At 33.3% G+C, this 10,161-nt stretch overlaps 1 protein-coding gene across 1 annotated transcript; it reads left to right on the top strand.

The window, feature by feature from the left end:
* The first annotated feature begins 3,130 nt into the window (after positions 1-3,130).
* LOC104902126 (probable inactive receptor kinase At2g26730) lies at positions 3,131-8,151 on the top strand. Its single transcript, XM_010689814.4, has 2 exons — positions 3,131-4,799; positions 7,108-8,151. The coding sequence occupies exons 1-2, from the start codon at positions 3,467-3,469 to the stop codon at positions 7,782-7,784; spliced, it is 2,010 nt and encodes a 669-aa protein (XP_010688116.2). The 5' UTR covers positions 3,131-3,466; the 3' UTR covers positions 7,785-8,151.
* The last annotated feature ends 2,010 nt before the right edge of the window (positions 8,152-10,161 follow it).

Here is a 10,161-nt window from a genome sequence, read left to right as displayed (position 1 = left end):
CATTTTAATGTGACTATGCCTATCATTTTTTTTTTTTTGCTATTTTCAATGCGCATATATATCCAATAGTATATCTAATACGAAAATCTAAAAAAAGAAGAAAATTGATTATTTATAAAATAAATCCAACGAAATTCCATATGAGCTCATAATCAAAAATTGACTCTGTAATCGAGATACTAGACTAATTAGATGAAATGAAAGGAGTATATAATTTGTATCTCGGTTTAAATCGAATAACATGAACATTCTCCGACTCAATTTTGGTTATAACTTACTACATAATCATGTAATTTCAAACCAAAAAAATGGAGTCCACTCATGGTACACCCGGGTGTACCATGAGCATGGTACACCCAAGGGTATTCTTGTAATAAATTAGAATTTCAAGTGTTCATTTGACACCAAATTTGCTCATATAGCCATTTTTCTCATTTACACATTTGCTCATTTTACTCATTTTGTAATAAAAGTGTTTGCTCATTTTCTTAAATGAGTAGAAATGTTTGCTCATTTGCTCCTTTTGCTCATTTTGTAACAAAAGTGTTTGCTCATTTTCTTAAATAAGTAGAAATGTTTGCTTTATTTGCTCATTTGTTCATTTTGCTCATTTGCTCATTCGCTCATTTTGCTCATTTGGAGAAAATAGTCTTGGGTGTACCATGAGCATGGTACACCCAGATGTACTATAAATATTCTCAAAAAATGTATCTAGATATTTTGCTAACCAATTAAAATAATTAATTACTGTACAAAAGAGATTTACCACCCAATAAATGGGGTCTTATAAATAAACTAGTAGATGAATTGTATATCTCATCAACAAATTTCCTGTAAAGTGAAAGAAAAGAAATCATAATAGTTACAAAAGAACTGAAAATTTTCTCACCAAAATATGCAAAATTTCTAACCTATCTTGAAGAAAACACACAAGGCACGCATTTTACATAATCATGATTAAATCTTAACAATACGGATTAGTGGGTTTCGTACATATTACAAAACCCAACCATTGCTGTATCACTGACGACCACTGTCTACTGTCTTGCCAGTTCTTTTGCGTCTTTCAAAAGCTCTCAGAACCTTCCATCCCCACGCGCCATAGTTGGTGTTGTGCTTCAAACACGAGTCTACATCCGTTTCTTATTGATGTTCCTGTTTGAAATTTTAACACTATTTAAAATTACAGTAGGCCCTGTTTGGTAATTAGTGAATAGCAGTTAACTGATTATATTAATTGCATTAGCTGTTTGTATAAAAGTGTTTGGTAAGTAGTTGATACTTGATAGTTGATTGTTACATAATTTGTGTAAAATGACCAACAAAGATATGTGTATAATTTGTTGTTGTACCTTTTATTCTTAAATAATGTAATTTTCAACAACTTGTTGAACATAAATGTTATTGGCTTACTCATTATTTCTATATTTAAGTGATGATTAGAAACAACAATTAATTATAAAAACAGGCTAAATTCAATAGTTCTTTGTCAAGATGAGACAAGGAATTGATGTGAGATCTACATCAAGAGAATTAAACAATATGTCCCAAACTCAGTTTTAATAGGGTCTACGGAGATTTTTATCCAAATAGTCCTACTCTTAATTACATGTCAAACACTAAAGTCTTTATACAGGACACTAAACACTAAAGACTTTATACATGTCAAACAAACAAAACATATTTAATGGAAAATGATCTTTCTTGAAAATATATTTTCCAAGAAAAACACAATTAGAGCTTAGTTTTTCGTTATTTGATTACTCGCATGAAAAAATAAGGAGTAAATGAAGGAGTTCATCACTATATATCTAGGTATACTATGTGTAATTGTGTATGGCACACTACATCCAAGACAATTTTTTATTCATTTGCTTATTTAAAACTTTTGCGATTGTTGCTCTTTTATAGTTTTTCTAATGAGTAATGAGCAATAAAAAAGCTACAAATTGTAGTAAATGAAGTACTCCCTGTTTTTTTTTTTTTTTTTTTACCTTTCTCACTTTCCTATGCACATCTCCCAATACACATCTTTGAATTTAAATATCTTTCATTATATATTAGTAAAAATTATAACGATTGAATATTAATAATGTACTAATTGACACAAATCAAACAAGACCCCACATGACTATATATTTTCTTATAAATTGAAACAAATTGAGAAAATTCTCTCTAAATATGAATAGTGTCAAGATTCTAAGTGAGAACGATAAAAAACAGAGGGAGTATATAATGTAGTGTGATTGCCGATAGAGGAAGGTGAATAATAAGGCTAAAAGTATATGTTTCCCTTCCCTTGACTGTCTGTTTGATAAGAAGCCATAAAGATGGAAATGATAATGCATTATAGTGTAAATTTGTACTACAAATCCAATATTATTACCTTTTTTTTTTTGGTAAGAAGAAGCGGCTTGGACTCCACTCGGGTCCTAATGGGCCAGACACTTTGAGAGATGGGGATGATAAGGGAAATCCTACTCTCAAAGTGCCCCTAGTGGGGATTGAACCCCCAACCTTAAGGTTGGAAGGCTCTCTCCTTTCCACTAGCTTGGTAATCCAATGTTATTACCTATGGTAATGCTACTTCATTCCAAGATATTCAATTCCTTCCTATAATCTCATTACTATCCATACCACTTGGGAATGTGGTATTGGGTGGTAATAGAAATTTAGAAAGGAAAACCAATATTTTGTGACAAAGTTTCATTCTCATGAGAACTTCCTTACAAATTTACACTAAATATCACTACCATTACCACTATTTATGACCACTAACCAAACAGGCCGTGAGAATTAAAATATTTTTCACCATTTGAAATAATGCTTTTCACCCTTTACAAACTAAACAAAGGAAAATGAAAAAACCACTCATCTTAGGGAAAAAAATTTATCCAACCAAATCCACTATAATTAGACCCTATTCTTTTACACTTTTTCTCAATTCAATTCAGTTAGTTCGATTTTCCGTCACAAGTCCACTTACCCTAGTAATAATCACCCTAAAATCACTTGCTCAAACTACACGCGCCCTATTAAGCTTGGTAAAGTCACAACTCACAACAACTTAGTAACATTACAACTAAATATCCAATAACAATACCCCTCATATTTCATTTTCAAAATTCCAAACCTAATAATACTCTACTAACAACATGAACATCTACTACAACAAAAAGTACAAGTACCTCACTTGACATCCAGCAAAGCAAATGACCTTAACAACAATTTCCTCCCTTTCTTTTCTCTCTCCTCTACCTTCTTTCTTCTTCTCGTGATCTCCCCCTCAAAAAAAAACCCCACTCTTCTACTCCTCACATCACTCACTCACAATCACTTTCTCTCTCCTCCCTACACTAATGGGTTTTTCTTCTCACCGGAGAAAAACAAGACAAAAACACTCCTAAAATTTCCACCCCAAACAAACACACCCTAATTCTCTCTCTATCTCTAAACAAAAAAGAAAATGAGAGTGTTATTAACATTAGTACTAGTTTTAGTTTTTACATTACTGAGTCATCGATCCAACTCGGAGCCAACTCAGGAGAAACAAGCACTTCAATCATTCATCAACCAAGTCCCACACGCGTCACGCTTACAATGGAACTCATCTGACTCAGCTTGCAACTGGGTTGGAATCCAGTGTAACGCGGCTCAAACTCATATCTACAGTCTTCGTCTTCCAGCCGTTGGATTAGTGGGACCCATCCCTGAAAACACAATCGGACGGCTCTCAGAGCTCCGTGTATTAAGTATTCATTCCAATAGTCTTACTGGAAATCTCCCCTCTGATTTCTCAAACCTCACTTTTTTACGCGCGATTTACATCGGTGGTAATAGTTTATCCGGCGAGTTTCCGGCGAGTTTGACTCAGTTAACTCGGTTAACTCGTCTTGATTTGTCGAATAATAATTTATCCGGTGAAATACCTTTTGCGCTGAATAATTTGACTCTTTTGAATGGGTTGTTTTTGCAGAATAATAATTTCTCTGGTTCGCTCCCTAGTATTAACGAAAACTTGATCGATTTCAATGTATCAAATAATAATCTTAATGGAACAATCCCACAAACTCTCTCCAAGTTCCCACAATCTTCTTTTGTCGGGAACTTGGAGTTATGTGGCGGACCACTCTCGCCGTGTAACTCATCGTTTTTCCCATCTCCATCTCCTTCTCCAGTAGAGGTTGTTCCTTCCTCACCTGCTGAAGTCAGCAACAAAAAGAAGTTATCAAAAGGAGCTATTATTGCAATATCAGTTGCAGCAGGAGTAGTATTTCTATCATTGTTGTTGTGTCTCATCTTATGTTTGTTGAGAAAGAAGTGGAATGGAAGTAGAGATGGTAATAATACATCCAAGGCCGCTGCTCTAAAAGGGACCGCTGCAGTAGCAGGTTCCAGGGCAGTAGGTCTTGGAGGTGAAGCTGGGACGTCGTCTTCTAAAGACGACCTCACTAGCGGAACTGGCCCTGAAGGCGGAGAAAGAAATAAATTAGTGTTCGTTAATGGAGGTTCATATAGCTTTGATCTCGAAGATCTGTTGCGAGCTTCTGCGGAAGTACTTGGTAAAGGGAGTGTTGGCACGAGCTACAAGGCGGTTCTTGAAGAAGGGACGACGGTGGTTGTTAAGAGGCTTAAAGATGTTGTGGCTGGGAAGAAAGAATTTGAGACACAATTGGAAGCTTTGGGGAAATGTAAGCATGAGAATGTTGTACCTTTGAGAGCATTTTATTTCTCTAAAGATGAGAAATTGTTGGTGTATGATTATATGTCAGCTGGTAGCTTGTCTGCTCTTTTGCACGGTATGAATTCTCTTCTGCTTATTATGTACATTGTTCAATTTTTTGTTTGTGCATAGGCTATGATTAAACACTAGTTATTAGTTATGGGTTTTGATACATGCAGCGCTAAATAGCTAAAATGGTATCAGTTTAGGAATTTATGACAAAATTACGCGTCAATTAGATAACATATGGTTTTTCTTTAATTGTTGATATAAATTGTTGTTTGGAGTACAATTGCTTGATCATAGTAATTGAATTCACTATTTTCTTGTAATTTTTATTTGATAAATTGAATTTTTTTTGGGTGGTGGGTGGATGTAGTTGATAGATTTGTTGCTTATTTTGGCCGCTTCTAGCACACTAGTCACTAGTACTTGATAGAGTAAAATTGAGCTGGACAACAGTGAAAGAATGAATTATTTTTCCTTAGGAAAGGAAAAAAATATACTTTTTTCGTTTAGAAATAATTATACCATTTGTAATTTTCATGTATATGTGGATGTATGATTTTTAAAAGTTTATATTGAGACAAATTTAACAAGACCTTACACGAATATGTTTTTTCTAAAATATAAATCACGAAAAACAATCTGAAGGTAAAATGTGAATAGTATACAAAATAAAAATGGTGCAATTATTTTTAAACGGACAGTATATAGGTGAAACTTTTACTCGAAAAAAGAGTTATTAGAAAACAAAGGTGGGAGTTGGGACCAAGATTACAACATACACTTTCATGATTTTAATCACCGACAAACTCCTTGTGACTTAGCCACTTAGGTATCTACTTTTTAATGATTAGAGTTTAGCCACTCTGTTATTATGCTACATGTCTCTTGCATTTTTTGAACCTAAAGAGATTACACAAAAAAGGAAAAAAAAAAAATGAGCATTACAAAAAGAAAAAGAAAAAAAAAAGAGTTGATTCTACAAATTTTCATCACAACTCAAAAATCACTTTGGGGGAGTGTTCAGAATGATTGCTCATCGTATGATTCTGACATTCCGTGAATCCTATTCTCAGAGGGTAATTTAGACTTTTCACAATTTTTTAATTTTTAAAGTTAGTAGCTTTTTTTTTTCTTTTTTTGGGGGGTATTCCTTTTTTTCTAAAGCATGTGTTAAGGCAATCCTAGGGTGCTCTCTTTTTCTGTGGAGAAAGTTGATTAATGGTCTTGATATGAGTGAGTATAATTCAGCTTTAGCCAACTGTTTACTGGTAAATAATGTGACACTTTTGGCATTGTTGGTTTTTTAAAAGGTGGGACAACAGTATTTGTATGGTTAATGACAACCGAAAGTATAGTTTGTTGTTTTTAATAATGGAGAAGTTCTTATTGTTTAATGTTAGTAAGAGGTCGTTTGGTTGAAGTTGGGAAGTATAGCTTCCCTTGAATTTGCATTGCGTATGAAATTTCATTTACTAGGAAGTACTTTTTTTGTTTGGTTGAACATGGGAAATTCCACTTTTTCCTAAGAATTCTAATTTCCCATGTATTTGAAGGTTAACCAAACAAGCTCTTGTTTGTTAGAAAGTAAAAGTGGCAAGTGAGAATGGCATGCATTTATATCGTCTCATCTTCTTGTCACCAAGGAACAAGAAGTTCTCATGTTGCCTATGATCCTTGATTCTTTTCTCAACTGAATTGTTACTTGAGGTTTTTAAATGGAAACTGTCAAATACATGCTATGGCGAAAACTAATCCTGTTTCTCACGTTTTATGTATCACTTGTATGTCGCTCTTTTGATTTGCGGTATTTGAAATCAATATCTCTGATTAGATATTCTTATGAAAAATTATTTGAAAATACACATCAAAATTTGGATTGACACAAATGTGGAATATTAATGCGTCAATAGAAGATTTGGATTCTGCCATTGTCATCTCGAACGAATTAGATTTCCCTCTATTTTCTTTTGTTCTTTTCCGATGTTTATGACACCTATGTGCTATTATAAGGAAAATAGAATCTCACCCCTTATCCTGTTTTCCCCCTACATGAATCCTCACTCCTCGGTCGTTCATTTAGGAAATGGACCATAAATGGAGAGGATCTCATTCCATCTTAAACAATGAAATCAATTTTATTCATCAAACATTCTTCTAGGAAAACTAGTATTTTGGGGTAACAATGTAACATGTTTGTAGGGAAAACCAATTAATCTTGTCTAAGAAATTTGCTGCAAGCTAGCAGTTGCCTATATACTCTTGACTATGCTGCAAGTCACTTCTATAAATCTTTGATCAGATAGAGCGTGTTAACGAGAAGCATATCATTGGTATGAAGGAGCAGAAAGACTATAATATGGTTTGTGAAAATGCAGGTAGCAGAGGTGCAGGCCGAACATCACTAGACTGGGACAACCGCATGAGGATAGCCCTTGGCACTGCTCGAGGCCTTACTTACCTTCATGTATCAAACAACCTCGTTCATGGCAACATAAAATCGTCCAATATCCTCCTACATTCCAACCAAGACCCTGCAGTATCGGACTTTGGCCTCTCCCCTCTATTCGCCACTAATTCTACCTCCAACAACAACCGCATTGCTGGATACCGAGCTCCAGAAGTGGTAGAAACCCGAAAACCCACATTCAAATCCGATGTATACAGCTTTGGTGTCCTCCTTTTAGAACTCCTTACAGGAAAATCCCCGAACCAAGCCTCTTTAGGAGACGATGGCATTGATCTTCCTAGATGGGTACAATCAGTTGTACGTGAAGAATGGACTGCCGAAGTTTTTGATGTTGAACTTATGAGGTACCATAATATAGAAGAGGAAATGGTACAACTCTTACAGATTGCAATGACATGTGTGTCAACAGTACCTGATCAACGGCCCTCAATGCCTGAGGCACTCCGGATGATTGAGGATATGAATCGAGGCGAAAGTAACACCGATGATGGGATTCGACAATCGTCAGATGACCCGTCTAAAGGGTCCGATGGCCAGACCCCACCTATGGAATCCCGGACCCCGCCTTCTTCTGTTACTCCTTGAGCTAAGGAAATAATGGACATTTCATCTCTTTGATCAATTATTTTACATAATCTTGAAGTAATTAAGTGTATAAATTGCGCAGGTGAATGTGGAGATGAGGATAGATTGGAGAGAACAATAGTTTTTTTTTTTTTTTTTTTTTTTTGAGGTTAAATTCTATTTTTTTTGGTTATTGGTCCCAAGAAATTGGGTCATTGTTACAAGTGTGAAATGGTTTTTAGAGGGACAAGAAATTGGTGGGATTTTATGGTTTGTTTCATGTAAAGAGGTTAGGGATTCCATGAGCTTATTGGAATTTGGCTTTTGACCATTTGGTGGTGGGTGTACTCTGATTGGTGGGATTTTAATTTCATCTTTGTTTATTTAATTCTTTTCTAATTAAATAGCATTTTATCCTCAGAATATTTGTCCTTTGTCAATTGCAATTGGGGCATATGTTCTTTCCAGTTCATGCTATGTTAATTGATTAAACTAGTGCAATCTTTTAATTATAATTTTTCAGGTCTACTGTATGAATCTGCCAGTAAGTAATGTTTTAATAATGTCATTAAATAAATCATATTCACCAACATTATTCTTAGATTTTATTTTTATTGTTTCTATAGTTGATAGTACATGTTAATGTTCAAAGTGTGCTTGCATCATCTTTTGATTTCCTTGTCTCCCACCTTTTGCTACTTGAAATATGAGAAAGAAGATGGCAATAAATCACAAATTTTACAAATTTTATAAGTATTACTTTTGTCTATCGTAGGAGAATAATTTCTCTATGGCATTTACGACATGTACTATTTTATATCCGTTTAAATTCAAAAATAAAATAGGAGATACCGTAGAAATTATATTGTGTAGTAGTTGATTATTGTAGTATTATTGACTATAAAATTAAGTGGTAAATCACAAATTTTATATTATTTTTGTCCATCTCAGGAGAATAATTTCTCTATCGCAATTACGTCATGTACTAGTTTATACCCGTTCAAATCCAAAAATAAAATAGGAGATATCATAGAAATTTATATTGTGTGTTGACTATTATAGTATTATTGACTATAAAATTAAGTAGTAAATCACAAATTTTAAATTACTTTTGTCCATTCCAGGAGAATAATTTCTCTATCGCAATTACATCATGTACTTGTTTATACCCGTTCAAATCCAATGATAAAATAGGAGATATCATAGAAATTATATTATATAGTGTAATATTATTGATTGTAAAATTAAGTAGTAAATCACAATTTTTATATTACTTTTGTCCATTCAAGATAATAATTTCTCTATCACATTTACATCATGTTCTAGTTTATACCGTTCAAATCCAAAAATAAAATAGGAGATACCATAGAAATTTATATTGTGTGTTGACTATCATAGTATTATTGACTATAAAATTAAGTAGTAAATCACAAATTTTATATTAATTTTGTCCATCCCAGGAGAATAATTTCTCTATCGCAATTACATCATGTACTAGTTTATACCCGTTCAAATCCAAAAATAAAATAGGAGATATCATAGAAATTATATTATATAGTTGATTATAGTAATATTATTGATTGTAAAATTAAGTAGTAAATCACAATTTTTATATTACTTTTGTCCATTCAAGATAATAATTTCTCTATTGCATTTACATCATGTTCTAGTTTATACCCGTTCAAATCCAAAAATAAAATAGGAGATACCATAGAAATTTATATTGTTTGTTGACTATTATAGTATTATTGACTATAAAATTAAGTAGTAAATCACAAATTTTATATTACTTTTGTCCATCGCAAGAGAATAATTTCTCTATCATATTTACATCATGTACTAGTTTATTCCCATCTAAATTCAAAAATAAGATAGGACATATCATAGAAATTATATTGCATAGTTGACTATTATAATATTATTAACTATAAAATTAAGTAGTACTTGATGTAATATATTGACTATTGTAAGTAGTTGCTACTTGATAGGTACTAGGTAGACTAGGTTTACCTTGTGATGTTGAGATCGATCACCAGTTTAATTCTTATCAATTAAAGTTTTATGAGGTGAAAATTTCCTATATTTGATCTTTTTCCCTTCCACTACAAAAGTAAAACTTGCATTGTACATCCCAATATGTGCATACATACTCTCGTATTCTTCATGTATATCTATACATAATGTAAGGGAATGTGAAGGCATGTATTATGCTTTAGTTATGATAGAGTATAGATCTATTCCTAAGGCCTCAATCATTAGTTTAAGCTTTTGGTTGAGTTGATCCTTTGACATGGTATCAGATTCCCATCACACAAGAACTCTTTGGGCTTGAAGTGTGGATGTATCACATGCCTCCCTCATACCTGACATTAAATATTCCACTGAGAAAGGAGGGGTT

This window comes from Beta vulgaris, chromosome 8 (assembly GCF_026745355.1).
Source record: "Beta vulgaris subsp. vulgaris cultivar EL10 chromosome 8, EL10.2, whole genome shotgun sequence".
Classification (NCBI taxonomy): Eukaryota; Viridiplantae; Streptophyta; class Magnoliopsida; order Caryophyllales; family Amaranthaceae; genus Beta; species Beta vulgaris.
This window is presented reverse-complemented; position numbering and strand designations above follow the sequence as displayed.

Bases quoted from the DNA above. Each gene is read 5' to 3' on its own strand.
- LOC104902126 (XM_010689814.4), top strand. From the start codon at position 3,467: ATGAGAGTGTTATTAACATTAGTACTAGTTTTAGTTTTTACATTACTG. The intron at 4,800-7,107 runs GTATGAATTCTC...GTGAAAATGCAG, and splicing joins CTTGTCTGCTCTTTTGCACG to GTAGCAGAGGTGCAGGCCGA.